Source organism: Diceros bicornis, chromosome 7 (genome assembly GCF_020826845.1).
Source record: "Diceros bicornis minor isolate mBicDic1 chromosome 7, mDicBic1.mat.cur, whole genome shotgun sequence".
In the NCBI taxonomy this organism is placed as follows: Eukaryota; Metazoa; Chordata; class Mammalia; order Perissodactyla; family Rhinocerotidae; genus Diceros; species Diceros bicornis.
The window spans coordinates 45,551,289-45,573,576 of record NC_080746.1 but is presented as its reverse complement, the minus strand read 5'-3'; the positions used below and the strand labels follow the sequence as shown (position 1 = coordinate 45,573,576).

At 34.4% G+C, this 22,288-nt stretch overlaps 1 protein-coding gene across 4 annotated transcripts in view; it reads left to right on the top strand.

The window, feature by feature from the left end:
• TMEM135 (transmembrane protein 135) overlaps positions 1 to 22,288 on the top strand; it is a 232,122-nt gene that overhangs the window by 133,677 nt on the left and 76,157 nt on the right. For all 4 annotated transcript variants that reach the window (XM_058545449.1, XM_058545447.1, XM_058545446.1 and 1 more), the window contains one exon: positions 20,071 to 20,117. In XM_058545449.1, the coding sequence (XP_058401432.1) occupies positions 20,071 to 20,117 (47 nt within the window). The remainder of the gene's footprint in view (positions 1 to 20,070; positions 20,118 to 22,288) is intronic.

The window sequence follows — 22,288 nt, the reverse complement described above, 5'->3', positions numbered from 1 at the left end:
TTTCTACTGATTTAATAGAAATGGTGGATTTTTTTTTTTGACTTGACAGCAGTATATGGTCAAACCTTAATTAACTCATCTTCCTCTGATCCTTTGTTCACCAATAAACCTTCTGGTTATAATCTGGCTTCTTATGGAGCTTATGTTCAGGGAGAGTATTCATTAATAAGAGCCTCAGAATGTATAGTCTCTTTGCAGTTAAGTTTGGTACTATAAATTTATAAACCACATTTTGGTTAGAGCTGTCTCTGATAGCTTGATTAATGCTAGTTAGCATTTGTAAAGTGGTCTCTTCGCATGCTAAGAAATCAGATTTGTTTGTCTGCCTGCTAAGAGCCAAACTGGTACTTCTCTAATAGTGTCCCATGGAAGGTGTGCTACCAAATTTCAATAAATACAAACTTTTATTGTTGCTGCAACTATACAATTCTCTTATAGCAACATATGGCAGAACACTGAGCTGAGTGAATCATGCAAAGTGATATAAACTGGGATACCTAGAGTGTGATGAGAAGTCAGCACCAAAGAAAGATTTCTGGACCATTTGAGAACTGCGTTTAGAGTAAATGACAGTACACAGTTAGAAGAGTATCCAGTTAAACTTAGAGACTCTACAGAAGAGCAACTTGCAAGCTTCTAAACTAGTAGGTACTGTATCTGTTGTTCTTTCCCACATCCCCAGCATGGTAGGATGTGTTCAGTAAATTTTTGTAGAATAAGTGAGTAGAATGACTATTCAATCAGTGTTGAAATAAGAGGTCAATTGTGGACGTATAAAACACAGAACGCACTTTTTTAAAACTACTTTATTGGGGTATGATCAACATACAAAAAACTGTACTTATTTAACATAAATACAGTTTGAGTTTGGAGATAACTGTATATACGCATGTGAAACCATCTTCACAATCAATGCCATAAACATATCTGTCACCTCCAAAAATTTCCTCCTGCCTTCTTTATTCTTTCTTCTTTATTTTTTTGTAGAACACTCTTTTTTTTCTTTTTCTTTTTTTGTGAGGAAGATCAGCCCTGAGCTAACATCCATGCCAGTCCTCCTCTTTTTTTTTTTTTTTTTTTTGTTGAGGAAGACTGACCCTGAGCTAACATCTGTGCCGATCTTCGTCCACTTTATGTGGGACGCCGCCCCAGCATGGCCTGTCAAGTGGTGGGTTGGTGCGCGCCCGGGATCTGAACCCAGGCCGCCAGCAGGGGAGCATGCGCACTTAACCTCTACGCCACGGGACCGGCCCTAGAACACACTCTTTAATGACCTAAGAAAGATGCATATTTTGACTGATAACACATCTGTTATGCTATTCTAAATAGTTACTGAAAAAGATCTTATAGCTGTTCAGTTTAGCAGCAGCAAGCCTGTATGAGTGAAACATAACTTCAGTCTTTCCTACCAGTAACATTCCATAGTGATGTGATGTAGGAAAATAGAGTTTTAAGTACTTAAAACGAAACTAAGAATGAATCCTTTTATTGGAACTGTGAGACTGCTTTATTGTAGTAGTAGTGATAACCATTGCTGACTTTAGTGTTGTTCTGAGTCTTATTTTCTTAATTCCAAAGTGCTCTGAGAACACATAAAGGTTGAGAACCTCTGTTCTAGACTGTGGTGAATCCTCAGTGTAATGCAGTTCTACTAGGGACCTGTGGGACCAGCAGGTGACCTTCTCCAAGTACCTTGCCAATGAATACCAGTCTTTTTTCAAACTTCCATGTACTTAGCAGGATTAGTGGTAGGTGTGCTCAAGTCTTATTCACAGAAGACCTGTATTGGGAAGTTACTTCTTTGTAGGCTATGTTATATAGCTCATGAAGTGAAGGAGAGTTCTCTTTAAGGAAAACACATTACTCAGGTAGATTGGACTCTGTAACACTTTCTTTGTATTTTCTTTTGGCTACAGCACCAGGTTATGAGGCAAAAAATGTATATACTAGTAATTATGGTGTTTGCTTAATTAAATGGTCTTATTTTAAGTATTTAAAACGTTTTCCCCTATATTACATCACTGTGGAATGTTATGGGAAGGAAAGACTGAAGTTATGGTTCACTTAAGCAGAGTTTCTGCTTTTATTAACAACTGATTAGTTATAAGATATTTTTCAGCCAATGTTTTGAATAAGGTATTGGATAAAGATGTGTTAGCAGCCAAAATATGCATCTTTATTAGGTCATTAAAAAGTATGTTTTAGGTTTTATATATCCATAATTAACTTTCTGTTCAACACTGATGGAATATATAAGGAAATATAGGTGCTAAAGAATTTTATTCTATAAACTATTATAATTTCTACTGTACATCTAAGACCAATAGAATTTATTGTTATTTAGGAATGCAAAAACCCAAGTTTTCTATAAGTTTTGGATTCATTAAAATATTTTAAATCATCTTAGATTAAATTGTTTCTAAATGGTGTCACATATTTTTCTTTTTTAGTTAGAACATATTAAACAACTTAAATTGTTCATTATTAATATTATATGAATTATTTTATAATACCATAATATTTATACATTTAGAACCTATCAAATTGTGTAAGAGTCTTTATTCTACACTAAGTGATCTCCAGATGACTATTAATTTTGATTTTAGCTTACTTATTATTATCTATTGCTGTGTAATGAACCACCTCAAAACTTAGCGGCTTTAAAACGGCAGCATTTTAATTTGGTTTTGATTTTGTTCATCAGCAATTTAGTCTGGGCTTCACTGGGCATTTCTTCTGTTGATCTCTCTTGGGATCACTCACACAACTGCAGTCTTCTGGTGCCTTGATTGGGACTTCATGGTCTTAGATGATGTTGAGCTAGTCATTTGCTTCTCTCTGTCTCCCTGGTGTCTCATCCGCAAGCTTGGGCTTCTTTACGTAGTGGTCTCAAGGTTCCAGGAGGTGAGAGTGGAGCCTAGGCTTGGGAGTCACAGTGTCACTTTTGCCACATTAGATTGGTTAAAGCAAATCATAGGGCAACCCAGGAAGGGAGAGGAGCTAGTCTCTATCTCTCTCTCTAACTCTAATGAGTAGAGCAGCAAAGTCACATTACAAGGGGGTATGCATACAGGGACGGGAGAAGTTGTGGTCAACTTTGCAAACAATTTGCAAACATTCTTACCAATTTTTTTCTTTTGCTTCCGCTTTCAACTATTACTTTGTTATTATTTTTATGCCTCCCTCTAGCATCTTCTCTCTCCTCTGTCCCTCCTATGCTGAATTTGCTAACTATGTTTTTGAAAACCACTTAACCCACGTGCTAGAATGGTGTGTAAACTAAGAAACAGACTTACTTGGAGAGAGGACTTGAGATATCCTACTACAAATGAAGTGCATGGTAGTTGTGGCATCTCTTTTTCTAGTCTCTGAACCTTTTTTCTTTTTTTGAGAGAGAGGGTTTTGGAGGGAGGGTACAGTGACTTACCCTTTCCCCCTCACCTTTTTTTTTTTTTCTTTTACTATGTGCCAAGATAGTGTTTTCTATGATATTCTTCACATATTTCCAGAGTTCTGCAGAGCCTCCCAGGAACTACTGTGTAGTATGGTATGGGAGACAAAGCAGTACCTCAGGCAGAGCCTTTCTACATTCATTTATTTTACTTCTAGTTTTTGTAGGTTTGATTTTGTTTGAACAAAGAGTTTCTTTGCTAAAAACAAAACCACCATTTTAGGTAATTAGACTTGTTGGCTAGCTGAGTTCTGGATATGTGAAGTTATTTATGCAGTTAAAACACAACTAATTTAAGGTCTTATAAAAATATTTTTGCCTTAAGCCATTTCTAAAATATATTTTATGAAGGGGGAATTTGTATGCTTCGACATTATCAGATACTTTAAAAACATTCTAGAACTTAGCAACCCCAAATTCAGAGCATTCAATTACACACAAAAAATAAAATTGTATAAAATTAAGGGCTAACTTACATCTGAGAAAGTGGGAATATAGTAAAACAGCAACATGAAAAGTCTTTTAGTGTATTGAAGGAATCCAGCATTTAGTCCACCAATGAAAAAGTAGATCTTTTTTAAAAAATTAAAAACTAAATCTTTATGAGAAATTGACTGCCTATTTAGATGAAGAGGAAATAATTAGAAAAGAAAAAAATTATGCCACAAGTTATAGATGTATTTTTGAGAATATGAAAGTTTAAATGATAAAAAAAAGATTTATAAATGTTGCTATAAGTGCATATATGATCCAGGGCTGGACCTGTCTAGACGTAGGAGATAGTCCAGTGTCTCTCTACCTCCATGGGATGGCCTGGGTGATTCCTTGACCATTGGCTACCTAAAATGTTGATTGAGATTGTTTATGTGTCCCTTGTAGTTCTGACCTACAAAGCTATAGAGGTTATCATCTTCTCTTTGAAGAACTGGTTTTGTGGAAGAAAGATTTATTTTCTGTGACACTAGGGATTACAGGTATGATTTAGAGAAAGGCAGATTTCAGTGCCATAATGAGGAAGAATTTTCAAATAGAACAGTCCAAAAAGTGGATTTTGTTGCCTGGTAAAGTTGAGAGTTTCCCATTCTAGGAGATTTTAAAGCCAAAGCTGTAGAGTGTTCTTTTATGGTCATTACAGAAAGCATTCGTGTGGCAAAGAAGGGGTTAGGTTAGATAGTTCTCAGGGTTTTATCAGTGCTTAAGATTGTATGACTGGTCCAAGTAAAGAATCTCTAGGCTTCCTCTAGGTCAGTGGTTCCATGTGGGGGCAATTTAGTGCACCCTCCAAGAGATATTTGGCAATGTTTGGAGACATTTTCAGTTATTCTCACTGGTGGCAGGGGGTGCTATTGTCATCTAGTTGGTAAAGGCTAGAGATGCTGCTAAACATTCACAGTGCGCAGGAAGCTTCCCACCTCACCATCCCCACAACAAAGAATTATCTGCCCCCAAATGTCACTAGTGCCAAAGGTGAGAAACTCTGGGATTTGGCTCTAGGGATTTGGCTGAGTGAGTGAGTTAGATGGTGGTCCATTTGATCTTTGAGACTAGTCTGGGCCTGAAGTGAATAGGCCAGCTAATACTGGCATTAGACAAAGGTGTGAGGCAGAAAACAGTTATTTCAACAACTTGTCGCCATTCCCATCACAACGTCTCTTCCATTGCTCTCATGCTCTGGAAGGTTGGCCTCTGTACCACCCTTCTGGGCCTGTCCTCTCTAATGAATGACTCTTGATCACATCAGACTTAGCTCCCTTGGGCCCTATTTCTTCAACATCTCCTCTCTGTTACCTAGATAATCTGAAAAATGAATGTAGTTACTGGTATTGATTTAGTACTCTTTCCTTAGTTGGTGATAATGCCTGAATCTCTTTTTCTCCCCCAGTGATTCATGGTGATTCTGCTGGAGCCTTCCAAGATGGCCTTTTATCTACACATAGGGCTATAAAATTTGCAAGTTGTCATTCACATGGATTATTCCTTTGTGATTCTTGTCTAATATCTATTCAAAATTATTTAAATAAAAATTAAAACAGGACATTAGAAATATTTACATGCATTTATATGAAGCTACTTAGAGCTAGCAACTCAGAGGTAGATTAAAATATCAATGGAAGCAATTTGAGTACTGGAAATTATGAATACTAAGAATGGTCTACAATCACTTGGGTAGAGATCACTCAATTTCTGAAGGTTAACTGACCATCAGAAGTATTTACATATGTATGCCGAAAAGAAATAATCAGGCAATAGTTTTGTGTTGAAATTTACTTGCTATAAATAAACTGATTTATAGTTTGGTGGCATAACTATCCAAAATGAAATTCAAATGTCATCATATTGTTATAGATAATGGGAAAAGTGTTCTTCTAGTCGTTTGTCCTATACTCATTACTAAGTGCTTGGTATATTTAATTGGAGAATTTATTTTTTGCTCAGGTTTTCTCAATATATATAAAAATCTAGTTCTAATGAAATTTTTGAAGCAGAGTAATTACCCATATTTTAATGTTTAGTTTTCATTAAAAACTGGTCATTTTGCTCTCTTTCCTTTTTATAAAACTGAAATCATGCTTCCACAAATGCCAGTTTATACTTTGGCTTCTAGCTTGATTAAGATGAAGGAATGTATGCTTAAGATAGCTCAGACACTGAGACTGTGTATACCAGGAACCACCTGCTTTCCTTAGGGGCCTTTTCTATTAAAATATTAATCAGACTGTTTATTGTTGTAGACAGAATTTCCATGTGAAATTTTGGCTAGCATAACACACATACCTCATTTTTGCCATGCCCTATATTTAATACACTAAGAAAATTACATTTAGAAATGCTCTTCAGAGCTTTGCAGATTCCACCCCTAGTTAGTTTGGTTTATTGTTACTAATTAAATTTTTAAGACTGAGAAGGCCAAAGCATATCAGTTTCAAAATGCTTTGGGTGTTGTGAGGACTTATTTTTGAGGATATTAATCTGTGTCACTCCTAGTATTCTTCCCAGCATGACAATATTGAGTTGTTCTGCTCTGCTGATACACTCTTTGTTCATCTTGTTCTAACTTTGTGGGTGGAGACAACAATGGTATTTAGACATGGTGTTTTAGGTATATCCCAGGGAGGTCTTTGTATATGCTATGATTTGTAGAATTTTATTTTGAGAAGGCTATAACTTTCTTTTTTTGGGGGGGGGCTAAAATAAAGTGTTTATTAAAAATAGTTATCGTTTGTAGAGTGCTGCTAAAAGAATCATACTGCCATTGTGAGGGAAGACCTACATAAATTCTTTTTTTTTTTTTGAGAAGGCTATAACTTTCTAAACTGTAAGATATCTTTAAAAATAGCCACTTGAAAAAATCTGAGTTGGATGAGAGAAATAACTAAGTTTATAATTTAAGTGAATGAATAAAATGAATGTTCTTTTGTTTTTAACCATGAAATCTATGTCCCATATGTCTATATGTCCAATAACCTGCATTTTCCAGGTACTACTTTGGAATATAATCTAGAGTAAGTATACATTCATGTTACTGGTACTTGTAAATAAAAATTAGTGTGGATGTGTTCATAAAATAACACTGGAGAAGTAAGCTAAAACTCTGCAGCTATGTTAATTGCTGCTAAAAAAGACTGTGGGAACATTAAGAATGCTATCATGAGAAAGTTTAAGAAAACTTTGTTCAATTCTTCCCATGCCTTTTAATGATATCTTCTGGAGGAAAAAAATTGAGAAGAAAAAACAAAACTTATTTTTCCTTTTGTGACAATTTCTATAGGAGTAGATGATTATCAGGTTGTGAACATAATTGAGGAACTAAAATACCATATGAGGTTCACATTCTTCATCCTGAAACCTTGTAGTCCTCTTAGATGCAGGCGTTATGAAAAAGCAAGTAAGATGGAGAAAACAAAAACAAGGTGGTGGTTTCTCCAAGTACGTACTGTATTCAGATTTGCTGGTACCTTACTTTGAGTTTATTTAGAAAGTTCAGGGAATACTATCCTTTGGTAAGGGAATTTTGAAGAGGAGTTGTATATATAAACCTAATCTATTTATCCATCCATCCACACATACGTACGTGCATATATACAAAAGATTGACATCAGTGATGTAAGAGTAATGTTCCTTCAAGGGATGAAGAGTTTGTACAAACATTCCCAGATACTGGTGCCTAAAATTATGATTTTGGCTTTTAGACAGATGGCCTGCCTGCATTTTAGGTCATATGGTCCAGATTCATCCTTGAAACTGGCTATACACAAATTTCATACAAGGTCTTAACCACATGCAACTAGAATACAAAGCAGAAGAGAGATTTCCATGATAGAGTTAACTCTGGTCTATAAATCTCTTCTCTTTAATCATTTTGGAATCCATAACTAATAGCTAATACTGTATATAAACTTGATTTTACAGTTGCACTAGATTTTTATCTTTCCATTTATTTTAAATTCATTTTTATTGTTGGAACAAGACTAGATAAATACTTGAATTTCTTCTCATTGTCCTAGAGCTATTAGGTATTGAACACAGTTGACTAGTAATTTAAAAAAATATCAGTAGTGATATTTTATTCTTTTATCACTCTCCTACCTATAAACTGTTAAAATACTTCTGTGGGTATTTTGAAAAACCATATATTTCACTGTCATTATGACTCTTAGTGATAAACTAGATACTGAATCTGTCTTGCTGATTGGGGAGGGGGCAAAAACAGCACAGAAAATGAAGGTTTGTTAAGGTTACCCAGCACAGCTGAGAGGCCTTGATCTATTTTGTTTCCTTGATGTAATAAGCATGGGAAGCTCAAAAGGAAAAATCTTGTGTGTGGATTAAGTTTGGAAGAGATGATTGAAAAGTCTTTCACAGTTCATCTGATTCAGAATTCAAGCACATGCTGCACTTTTTTTTTTTCGGTAGAGGTAGTGCCCACTTTCATTGTGCTTTTTTGTCTGAAGAAATAGTAGTCAGTGGGAACTGAGTATGCAGAGAGGAATCTGCAGCTGGATAGAAATAGTGAGAACCAAGACAGATATGAGCAATGCCGTGCCTAATCAAGGAAGGATTTTCTCAGATGAATTCTGGAATGAGCATATGCCCAAAGAACTGGCAGATGGCTTGAGTGTGGGCACAGGGCACACCATTTGGGAGAACTAAGTGACATTCCATTATACCAATACATGAGTAAAGTACCCATATGCTGTGTTTAAAACAACAGTAAGGAGATTATATATCCTTCTGTTTATTGTTGATGGCTGTTTTTTTTTTGGATCATGTATTGAAATTGAGTTAGTTCTAAGTGGACACCTAAAAAATGTGGAACTCAGCTGGAGGGCAGCTGTTGGCCTTCTGTCCACAGCACAGTCTGGCTGATGAAGTCGTGAGTGAGTACTGTCTTATTGGGCATCTTGGTTAGGATTACAGGACCTTACTCTAATGGTCTTTCTTACCTTTATCAAATGATAAAAATCTGAATTGCCATATACCATGTTCTGTTTGTATGTGGCCCTGCTGTGACTTCTCTAAAGTAATCTGGAAGCTCTTATTTATTTATTTTTGTAGTGACTCTGAGGGAAAAACATAGTATCACCCTAAGCCTGGTTCTTATTTGAGGTTAATGGGAATACCACCCTTTGGATGAAAATAACTAACTTACTACAAATTGTCTACTTATAATAATGAGGTTTCACTTAGGTGACCCGTCTACTTTGCCCTGCTGAAAACATAATATTTTTTCAGCTTTAACTTTGCTCTGAGTCCATATAAAACGTTTCTCCTCCTCCTCCTCCATGTGCTGAATGACACGTGAAGTGTTTTGTTTTTCCTGAATTGAAAAAGTAACATGTTTGCCTGCATTGGGATGAAGAAATGGTCCCTCACGTAGTCATGTAAACATATTGGAAAACTGAGTCACGCAACTTTTTTCTCATTTCACTTATTATCTAAACATGTAAGGTTTTAAATTTTTGATTGTAATATTGAATTTACTTATTTTGGAAATTTAAAAAGTATATTTCTTAGATCTGTTCCTCTTAACTAGAATAATATTTTATAGAAGTTTGGAGGATTGTGGAATTTTCTTGTCACCTTCACTGTTCTTAAATCTGGTTCATTATGTAAGTAGTGAGCTCTTCGACACAGAGACTATGTTTTAACTTACTATTATATCTGCTGTGCATGAAAATAAGAAATGTTTCATAATTAAGTTGAATGGAATTTGTAAAAGCTCTAATTCTTTAATGGGAATTTTTAAAGGAAGCTTAGAGAGAAATCCATGACAGCTCCTGGGCTTTGGAATCACACCTGGTTTCCAAACCTGGCTCAATCCCAAACTATGTCTCTCTAAACCTCTTCTCTGAATCGGGATAATAATCCCTACATTGCAGAGCTATTTTGAGGATTATGTAAGGCAATGTGTGTCAAACACTTAATACAGCACGTGACATATAGTGAGCATTCAGTAACATCAGCAATTGAAGTTGTTGTTACACTATTATTTTAATTATTATTATACTGAACTCTGAAAGATTTCCCTGCACTCCCTTTTTGTAAATGACAGACACTGCTTAAAAAAAAATATATATCTATTGGAAGCATTATGGGGATTATTCCTACCTTAGAAGCACAGTAGCCACTAAATCAACTTTAATAAGAATGAAATATTTTCTAGAGACAGAAGGGTACAATTGAAAGCCTCGCATTTGAAATCACATAGTGCTACCTTTGAGTCTTCGTTCACCTACTTGCATATTCTGTGATTTTAGCTGAGTAACTTGTCTTCTGAGTCCAGTTTTCTGCCTCATCTTTAAAATGGGAATGATAAAACCTACCTTGAAGAGCTGTTGTTAGGATTAGAGATAATATTTTAAAAATATCTTTATATGGTGCCTGGCACTGTTAATCAATAGTAGTTTATTATCTATTTTTTTCCTCTACTTTCCTCTTTCTCCATGTTCTCTGGTGCTTTTTATTTTCTTGATTTACCTTTACTAACTTTCCATCTTTAAACTCTCCCATGGTTTCTTTTGGGTCCTTACTCTTCCTTTTCATATTTATTTCTTTTCCTGTTTGTTTTGAATTGCATTTTTAGTGACTTTTAATGACCAAACGACCATAAAATAGAGAATCGAATATGGGAAAGAAAAGAAACAGTTGAATATCTTGATAACGTTTAAATATGTCATTGGCCAACCTTTACTTCCAATATACTGCATTTTCTTTACATGATGATAATAGAGATGTGAGTGAAGTGCAGTGGTTGTTTGATGATAATGTCTAATTGGTTTATAGTCCTAGTTCTGAGAATATACTTTCAATGAGTATTTTGTTCACTGAATGAATTCACATCTTGATTTTTACTTGACCGCTAAATTTTCTTTTAAATTTTTAATAAAGACTGAATTTTTCCATATGTAGACCTTTATCTGTAATCCTTTAAATAGCAAGTTGTTTAAAACTGTTTATTTTTTAAAAATCTAGCAGAATTAGAATTTTGTTATAATGTGTAATGAACTTCCAGGTCGCATTAGTTACTACATATTGAAATGTTTTATAGTTACATGCTTTAAATCCTTTCATTTTTATGGAAGACGAAATACAGTTTACCTACTTAACATAAAAGGACGGGATATCGTATAGGCTGTACTTGCTACTATCTAACATAGCTGTTTCTACAACTGGAAAATTTCAGGGTTAATATGTTGCCAGATGCTGTTTGCTGACCTTGAAAGTATATAAATCAAGAATGGTGAGCAGTGCAAGGAAGAGACTAGACCCAAGTTTTTGGCATATTTAATGTAATTCCCCACACTGAATTCAGTCATAGAAAATTCATTTTATTTGCTTAGTGTATGCATATATTCTGAGATTTGTCTCATTATATATATTAGTAACATTTGCTTTGAAACAATTTTGTTGTACACTGAAAATAATTGACTCATGGAATCATAGAATTTTGGTATTCTGAAGGATCCTAGAGATTAATCTAACGTCTTTTATAGTTGAAAAAGTTAAGGCCTAAAAAATGAAAGTGATTTTATCAAGTTTATAGTCTTAATCTGGAAATCCATGACTTGTTTCTTACTTCTACTCTGGCATTTGTGGCCCTAAGTTCCTGATAAGGTGTTTTATACTTCTCCTGTATTTGTTTTGTCAAGGAATGGAAATTAAAAAGAAAAAAGGAAATCAATAAGTAAAACTGCTAATCCCAAACAAAGGGACAGATTAAAAAGATGGACTGTATATTATGTGAGATTTGAATTATATAAGGATTTTTTAAAATTATAAAACAGTACCTAGTTATTTATCTTGAGAATAGCACTGCTTAAAATTATGCATTGTCTAAAGCAAATCAGTTTTATGATAATATGTTGTGTGTTCCAATTCAAAATATATACATTGCAAATTGTGATAAGACTTACTCATTCAATACGAGTGCTTTCCCCAAGAGGCCATGCAATGGTCTGTGTTTTCAGAAAAGTTGAAAATGCATAGTCGAGTCTCAAGTTCAGCCTTTTAAAAAGTGTATGAATGGAAGTACTATTTAGATTTTTTTTTTTTATTTGGTGAGGAAGATCAGCCCTGCACTAACATCTGCCAATCCTCCTCTTTTTTTGCTGAGGAAGACTGGCCCTGGGCTAACATCCGTGCCCATCTTCCTCCACTTTATATGGGACGCCGCCACAGCATGGCTTGACAAGTGGCGTGTCGGTGCGCGCCCAGGATCTGAACCCAGACCGCCAGCAGCGGAGCGTGTGCACTTAACCACTATGCCACCGGGCTGGCCCGCTCTATTTAGTTTTTTGAAAGATGGTCTCTATAAATAGAAACTAACATCGTTATCCAAAGCCTTATATAAGATATCAAGAATCTATCCATTTGTGCAGTTACGTGAAGTGAATACTGTTGTTTGGGGCTTTGTGTTCCAAGTAAATTCTGGGGGAGACTTAAAGGAAGTTATATAGACAACCAAAAAAAAGCATTGCCCAAATATATTGAATAATTAATATAATGAAATGTTTTGGTGAGTACCTCTTGTGGGGTGAAGTATAAGTATTCTGTCCTAGCATGATGTATTGGAATGATTTGTTAAGATGCCTGCATTTTCACTAGACTGACCTCATAAGGGCAACAGGAATCGAGTATTAAGTAGTTTTGTTTCCCTAGTTTGCTGGCCATATAGCCAGTACTAACTAAATATATTAATGAGGGTGAGAACTTGTGGTTCCTTGTCTATTCTGTTTCACTTGAAGATCATGCAGGCTCCTAATAGTCTGACGCTTACCTCTGTATCTCTCTCCTTTTGACTTGCTGAGTTACAAAGTGTTAGAAACACATAGACAACACATCCATTTTTGTGAATGGGTAGGTGGATACAGGATAAAATATGAATGAAGTACTCATGGGGCAAGGGGAAATTTATTGCTTCTTTTCCAGAAAACAGAGATGAGATTTCAGTATTTATTTGAGTAATGGGGGAGTGGGGGGCTCAGTGAATGTGGGGGAAAATGGGCTTGATGAGTAATGAAGGCCAAGCAGCAAAGGGCATCGTTGTCTTTGGACACACTCAAAAAGGAGTGGTCAAAGGCACTATGATTAGGGACAAAGAACATTTAATTGAGTATGTTAAAGAAAGGCAGAAGAGTTGTGTGGTAGGAAGTAGTTAAATGCACCATCTGTTTAGGTTTCTAGTAGACTTTAAAATGACTTCAGGATATGTGTTTTAACCATTTTGAGGCTTAAATGGTAAAAACAGCTTTCTTTACCAGGACATATTCACATTGGGCCATATTCACATTTTTTATATTTCTGGTTATTTTTAGGATTTAAAGTATTCATGTATTATGATATTGTTTCTTTGTTAGAGCCTTGAGAGGGATAGCTTTCGTATAATTCTACATGACATAGTGATGACAGCAATAGTATAGTTTTTTTCTGAAAGTTTTGTAAGCTCTGTAGCAGGAAGCCATGTATTGTAAATCTATCGCTTCCTGACAAGTCATTCCAGAGAAAACAGTATTTTCCAGCTGAATGAACTTTACTTTCACATTATTTGTTATACTTTCTGTACATTCGTGGCTTAAAATGTTCTTTTCGCTTAGGACATTATGAGATTTCCTTTACGTGATTACTTTTATTTACCCATATTGTTGGTGCAATAGATAATAATGAAATTAATTCTATGTTTTCCTGTAAATATTCAGTTTAAAAAAATGAAAATGGTTTCTAAAAGATCAACATCCAAAAATAGGCAAAGGATATGAAAAAGCAGTTAAACCAACTGACCAAAAAACAAACAAAACGGTTCACAAACCTGGGAGGCTCAGTTTCACTCATTAGAAGAATGCAGCTATAATATGAAATATCATTTATTTCACCTATCAGGTTGGCAAGGATAAAACAGTTTGATAAAACAACAATTTTCGTGAGTAAAGGAAAATAGTGTAAGGAAAGTGTAAAGAAATAGCTACTTTCATATACTGTTGACGGGAGTGCATCAAAATTAAAAAGGTACTTATTCCTTGATGCAATAAATCCATTTCTAAGAATTTCCCTTTAGAGATATAAGTGCATATGTTTATAAAGTATTCTTTGGTATTCAATATTTATTGTATCCACTCTAAATATCTTTTCATAAGCTGTTTAAATAAACTTCAGCATTTCCATATGTGGGTTTGTGTGTGTGTGTGTGTGTGTGTATGTAAAGTTAAACAGAAAAGTATAAAACAATGTCTTTATTAGGGATGTATCTATATACAAATGTATACATACACACACAGAATTCTATACAGGATACCAGAGATCTGGAATAGAAGGGAACTTTCTTTTCATTGTATTTTTGTTATTCAGTTTGAATTTTTCTTTTTGTCATATACCTGCATTACTTTGTAAAAAAATCAGTTTTAATAGTGTTTTTGAGATGTAATTTACGTAATACAAATTTACCAAAGTGTCACTTGCACTTTTCAGTATATTTACAGAGATGTGCACCTATCCATACAATCTAATTTTAGAAGCTTTACATTACGCCAGAAGAAACCTTGCACCATTAGCAAACACTCCTTATCACCCCTCACTCCCCTAGCTCTAGACATCCATTATTCTGCTTTCTGTAAATATTTTGGAATTTCATATAAATGGTATCATACAACATGTGATCTTTTGTAATGGGCTAATTTCACTTAAATCATGTTTTTGAGGTTCATCCATGTTGTAGCATGCCCTACATTACTCTTTGAAGTTAAAAAAATGTTAAAAAAATTAAAGTGAAAATAGCAATTTCAGAATTATCCTGTTTAAGTATATTGTGCAATGTTTGTGAAATGGAAGGGAATTACAGAGAAATTGTTTCTTGTTAATAGTTACCATTTATTAAACATCTATGATGTACAAGTCACTCTATTAGACTTAGTTATCTCATTTAAGAGAAGAAAAAATATTTGATGTAATAATGGTTGAAAAATTTTCAAATTTGAAAACTGTAAACCCATAGATCTAAGAAACTTAATGAAATTCTAGTACAAGAAACATGAAGACTACTCCAAGGCACACCATGTAAGAAGATATTGGAGTGACATTCATTGAGCCAACTACTGAAATAAAATGGTCCATCAACCTAGAAATCTATACCCACAAAAAATATCTTTCAAAACAAAGCTGAAATTTTTTTAGTCATACATTTTTAAGGAAAATGATTAAAATATAGTGGTCTTATAAGTAAAAGTACCAATGGATGACAACAATAACACAAAGGTCAGGAGGGGAGAAATGGAAGTATACTATTCTAAGGTTCTATATTATGTGTTAAGTGGTATAATAATACTTGAATGGAGACTATATCAATTTAAAGATGCATACCATAAACCCTAAACAAACACTAAAATAAGCCAACAAAGGAGAGAAAATGGAATCATAAAAAATATTCAGATATTCCAAAAAAGGCAGAAAGGAGGAAAAAGGAAACAAGAGAATAGAAAAATAAATAGCAAGATGATAGATTTAATTCTGAACTTACCAACAATCATATTAAATGTAAACAATCTAAGTATGCCAATGAAGAGAGAGGGAGATTTTTGGATAGGATAAAGAAGCAAGAAGCAACAATATGATGCCTACAGGCAATGGACTTCAAATATAAATACTGAATCAGTTAAAAGAATTGAAAACTAACAATAATCAAAAGAAAGCTGAAGTTACTATCAGGTAAAATAGATTTCAGAACAAAGAATATCAGATAAAAAGGGCAATTTCATCATGGTCAAGTGGACATAATGCTAAATGTTTACGTCCCTAATAGCAGAGCTTCAAAATATACCAAGGAAGAACTGATAGAACTGCAAGGAGAGATTGTGGAGACAACTCTACAATTACAGCAGCATATTTTGATACCTTCTCTTAATAATTGATTGAACAAATAGAAAAAAAATCAGTAAGGATATAGAAGATTTGAACAACACCATCAACCAACTTGACCTAGTTGACATTTATAGCTCCCTCTGCCCAGCAACAGTAGAATGCATCTTCTTTTAAAATTCCCATGGGATATTTACCAAACATAGGAAACATATTCTGGGACATAAAATAAGTTTTGATAAATTGAGAAATAACCAAGTCATGTAAACTGTTGGCTGACCATAAAAGAATCAAATAAGGTGTCAGTAACAACAGGAAGATTGCTGAGAATCCCCAAATATTTGGAAACTAGTTAACATACTTCTAACTAAGTCATGGATCACAGAAGTAAGTAAAAGCAAAATTAGAAAGTATTGTGAATGGAACAAAAATGAATAGCCGACTTATCAAAATTAGTAAGATACACGTACAGCAGGTCTTAGGGGGAAATTTATAGCCTTATACACCTATACTAAAAAAAGAAAAAAATCTTAAATCTATGGCCTAAATTTCTACCTGTAAGAAGCTAGGAAAACAAAAGCAAATTAAATCCAAACAGAAAAAAGGAATTAATAAAGGTCAAATTGAAGTCAATGGTGTAGAAAACAGAAAAACAATAGAGAAAGTCAATTAAACCAAAAGCTCATTCTTTGATAAAATCAATACAGTTAATATATTAAGAAAATAAGATACAAACTACCAATATTAGGAATGAGAGAAGTGACATCACTACAGATTCTTCAGCTATTACAATGATAATAAAGGAACGCTATTAAGAACTTTTTGAGTGTGATGGCTATATTCATTATCTTGATTATGATTATTTTACAGGTATATACCTACGTCACTTACAAAATTGTACACTTTAAATATGTCAGTTATACCTCAATAAAGCTATTAAACATTTTAAGTAGCCACATGTGAACAGTAGCTATAGAATTGGACTGTGGAGCAGTATGCTGTAAGCTCCTTGAAGATCAGAATGTATTTAAATATCGTCTGTATAGAGCAGATGCAGGGGACCATGTGTCCAATACTTAATGAAGAAAATGCAAGGTACAACTAGCAGAGTAAGCATGGGCATATCACTTACCTTATCAGGATCTAAGTTTCCTGATATGAAAAAATACACAGGTTTATCTGAAGTTCCTTTTAGCTCTAAAATTCTATAATTTGAAACACAGAGAAAATATTCTTCATTATTTAACTGGAAAGATTTACATTTATTTGGAAAAGCACTTTGTTGAAGTTACAATGTTTAATAAATTAACACAATTAATTTTAAAAACTTTGAAAACTTTACATCACTAAAAATGAAATCCTTTCTTTAGCATTTTTATGATACTGAACGTCTTTCGTAATAAAATTCAGTCTTTCCAGTGGTTCTGTTGATATGGTCCCCTGGCTTATCCCTCATCTCCTCAGGGTCTCTACTAACAAGTCTCTGCTTCCTTGACCACTGTGTATGAGACAACAACCCCTACTGTCATGCATTTTATTTCCTTATCCTGCTTTGTTTTCTCCAAAACGCCTATCACTGTCTGACATACTATTTTCTTTTAATATCTTCTCTCACCTGACTACAAGATATGTTCCATGAGGGCAAGGACTTTGTCCATTTTGTGTATGTTGTAAGTTCTAGAGCAGGGCCTGGCACATAGTAGGTGTTCAGTAAATATTTCTTGAATGAATTGATCATTTGTGCTTTAATATCCCTTAGATTTTTCCCCTGCGTATACAGATTTTCATCTCTTGACTCTTTGCTCTATAAAAACGTGAGCTTCAAATGTTGGTGATTGGGAAGATTTCAAAAGGTTTGTCTGTTTAAAAACAATCTTCCAGACTTATGTCTCTGGATGAGGTTTTTATATCTAGATCACTTCGATGAATAACAAAACAAAATAAAAATAATCTGTTGAATGCCTGACACATTTGCAAGCGTCATCTTATTTAATCTTCCCAACAATTCAAAGTGAGAAGACATTCTTACTTTACCGTTAAGGAATTAAAGCTTAGAGAAATTATATAAAGAATCAAAAGTCACACAAAACTAGCTTGAAACCTAGATCTGCCTTACTCCAAAGCTTGAGTTCTTAAACATTGTGCTCCTTTCCAGTTTCAAATGTATTATTTGTTGAGATAATTGTTAGTTTTTTATGAGCACAGGATGTTTAGCATATTAGGGTAGAGCTTAGCAACATTTTGAGAGAAAGAGACTTCGGAAATTTTCTTTAGAGAAAGTAGAGAGTGTGGGAAGGATTTCTAGGATACTCCTAGAGAGGTTTGCGAGTGAGGTCTACAAGGTGGGCAATGACTAGTGCAGGGAAAGAGTGCAACATGGAACATCTGGGAGGGATGGCATTGCCCAAAGAGGGTACAATGATAGGGAAATAAAAATTGAATTTTTTGATGTGAATCCTTGGCTGAAAAATTATAACCAGTAGACAAACTCACTTGGACTTCAATTTATAATTGATTAATCACTAACTGAAACTTATTCCATACACTTCAAGTTATGTTTTCAAAAACAGTGGCATGAACCTTATGCATCATGAATAGGGTACCTTTTTTTGTGTGTGTGAGGAAGATCAGCCCTGAGCTAACATCCATGCCAATCCTCCTGTTTTTTTTTTTGCTGAGGAACACCGGCCCTGAGCTAACATCTTTTGCCAATCCTCCTCTCCCCCCCGCCCCCCCCAAAGCCCCAGTAGATAGTTGTATGTCATAGTTGCACATCCTTCTAGTTGCAGTACGTGGGACACCGCCACAGCATGGCCGGACAAGCGGTGCATTGGTGCGCGCCCGGGATCCGGACCCGGGCCGCCGGTAGCGGAGCGCACGCACTTAACCGCTAAGCCACCGGGCCGGCCCCTGAATGGGGTATTTTTAAAGGCAATGGAAAAAGAGAGAGGAGGGGAGAAGAGTGTGTGTGTGTGTTTATTAGAAGAGAGATATTTTATACTTTATAAAGAGATTTTATATATTTTATATGTATTATATATAATAAACTATAAAAATAATGTTTGTTTTGTAGTAATTGATAGCCATCCTCTTTTGGTTGGTAGGTTTCTGTAGTTCTAAGTCACTCAGGTTATACTTATAATTCTTATCTTAAGCCAAAGTGGCGAACCTGTCAGGTTTGATTTGTAATAGCAAAACTATTATACTTTCCTTAAGCTGACTAGAAATTATTTGGGTTGGAAATAGCAAAACACTATTTTGTACCATTTTCATTTTTGTTGTTCCTTGTGGTCACCCTTTTACAGTGAAAGATTGTTCATTTGTCATTTGTCTATGATGTGAGGCCACTGACAATCCTTATGTTTAATTTACATTGTGGTTCACATAGGAGCACATTTTACAGCTTCTGTTTTAGTGATTTAAAACAACTTTCCGGAGATCCACTTTTTTGGCATAACTAAGCTTTTGGTCAGGATGTGGGTTCTGGATTCTTTCCGTATCCATCTTAGTATGTTGTGTTTAGTATCATGTGTTTGAGGGGAGCTTTAATCCAGATTTACTGAGTGTTCTGATGTCTGCTGTTAGAGGAATTTTTTTACTAGTCTGTATGCCACAAAGGATGATTATATTTTTAGGAGCTTTTCTTATTGATTGGAATTGGTTGACAACTAGACTGTATTTTACATGTAAAAAAAAAAGTCTGGTCGTCTTGATATAATAGTGAGCTTTATGATTTATTTGCTGACTTCATTATATAAAAGCCATTGTCTTTGTTCTTAAATTACTTGTTCTTCAGGCAGTCTTAGAGGTAATTAAAAAATTGGCTGTTCTTTTTGAATCCTGTTACCCTTCTACCCAGTCTATATACATATTGTAATACACACACACACACACACACACACACGTCATATAATGTATACAATGTATAATGTGTATAATAATTTTATTTATATATTATATATATTTATAAATAAATATTTATATATTATATACATTTATAAATATTTATATATTATATATATATTTATATATATATAAATAAAATGTGTCTATATATGTCTGTGTATATATATACACACACACACACAGACTCATTACTGCCTTCATATGGTTTATTTGAAAGGTAGAGAATGTGATATGTGTATGACTAGTTTTGCACATCTTAAAATTGTTTCAGGCACAAGATTTAATAAGTAGATATTTTTCTTTTATAAGACACACAAATGATGATGTCAGTGTTCTTTTGCAAGTAATGTATTTTCTCCTTGTTATAGGTCCTTTTGTTCTGCATCACAGCTGCCATGTACATGTTCTTTTTCAGGTATGTTCTGTTATACCTATTTATTTTAATAGAAAAAATAGTGTTCTTTTGTAATTTTTATCAACCATATAACTAAAGTGTTCACCAAATAATTATCCCCTACAAGTGGTATGAATTTGTTTTTTTCCTAGAGTGGTCAGAGGTAAATCCTTAGTGAATAGAGAGACAAAGGGAAGGAAGATTTGTTTTTTTCACGTTCTATTATAGGTTCATCTTGGAAAGCTGAATATGTAAATTAATAGTCCTCAATTCCTAATATGTGAATTTTTGATTTTTGTGGACCTAATTTGAGATATTCTTTACCCTCCTTATGAAACAATCCACATTTTAAATTTAAATGAGAAAAATGTGATGGTAGGGCTTAATCTAAGTCTTCTGCAAAGATAACCTAGCACACTAATCATAGTCTGTAAAAATATTAAATTAGTCCTTAATATCAGAGTTGTGTTTTTCATTGACATTGAGACTCTGAGGAATGTGGGGAAGTGTTAGGATGGCTCAAGATTTCAATGTCAATAAAAAGGATGTTTGTCAGTGTCGTATAACCACAAGAGAATGGGAATAGGATTTTTGATTAGGAAGAATCTGCTCCTTCATAATCTTCATTTTCTGTGATAACAGTGATTCCCATTTATTTCACTCTTATTACACTCATTTGAATAGACTCTTTCTTGATTTTTCTGTGTATAGGCAGAATTCAGTCACAGCAGGAAGGACCAGGCTTTTAAAATTAAAGTTTGTACTTGATTGATAAAGGAAATTGTGGATTTTCATAGGATATATTTGATAGATATCTTTATCTTTTTTTTAACCTAAATAAGACAATTCAACCGTATAGAATTTTTATTTATTTGTTTATTATTTTTCTGTTTATTGCAATAACATTGGTTTATAACATTGTATAAATTTCAGGTGTACATCATTATACTTCTATTTCTGCAGGGATTAAATCATGTTCTCATGTTCATCAGTCAAATAGTAATTACAGTCCATCACCACACACATGTGCCTAATTATCCCTTTCGCCCTCCTCCCTCCCCCCTTCCCCTCTGGTAACCACCAATCCAATCTCTGTCTCTATGTGTTTGTTTGTTGTTGTTATCATCTACTACTTATGAGTGAGATCATACGGTATTTGACTGTCTCCTTCTGACTTATTTCACTTTGCATAATACCCTCATTGTCCATCCATGTTGTCACAAATGGCAGGATTTCATCATTTCTTATGGCTGAGTAGTATTCCATTGTGTATATATACCACATCTTCTTTATCCATTCATCCCTTGATGGGCACTTAGGTTGCTTCCAAGTGTTGGCTATTGTGAATAACGCTACAATGAACACAGGGGTACATGTATCCTTACGCATTGGTTTTTTCATGTTCTTTGGATAAATACCCAGCAGTGCGATAGCTGGATCATATGGTAGTTCTATCCTTAATTTTTTGAGGAATCTCCATACTGTTTTCCATAGTGGCTGCACCAGTTTGCACTCCCACCAGCAGTATATGAGAGTTCCCTTTTCTCCACATCCTCTCCAACACTTGTTGTTTCCTGTCTTGTTAATTATAGCCATTCTGATGGGCGTGAGGTTGATATTTCATTGTAGTTTTGATTTGCATTTCCCTGATAGTTAATGTTGTTGAACATGTTTTCATGTGCCTGTTGGCCATCTGTATATCTTCTTTGGAGGAATGTCTCTTCAAGTCTTTGCCCACTTTTTAATTGGGTTGGTAGTTTTTTTGTTGTTGAGATTCATGAGTTCTTTATATATTTTGGAGATTAAGCCCTTATCAGATGTATGGTTTGCAAATATCTTCTCCCAATTGTTAGACTGTCTTTTCGTTTTGTTGATGGTTTCCTTGCTGTGCAGAAGCTTTTTAGTTTGATGTAGTCCCATTTGTTTACTTTTTCTATTGTTTCTCTTGCCCAGTCAGACATGGTGCTTGAAAATATGTTGCTAAGACCGATGTCAAAGAGGGTACTGCCTGTGTTTTCTTCTAAAAGTTTCATGGTTTCAGGTCTCACATTCAAGTCTTTAATCCATTTTGAGTTAATTTTTGTGTATGGTGTATGATAATGGTCTACTTTCATTTATTTGCGTGTGGCTGTCCAGTTTTCCCAGCACCATTTGTTGAAGAGACTTTCCTTTCTCCATTGTATGTTCTTGGG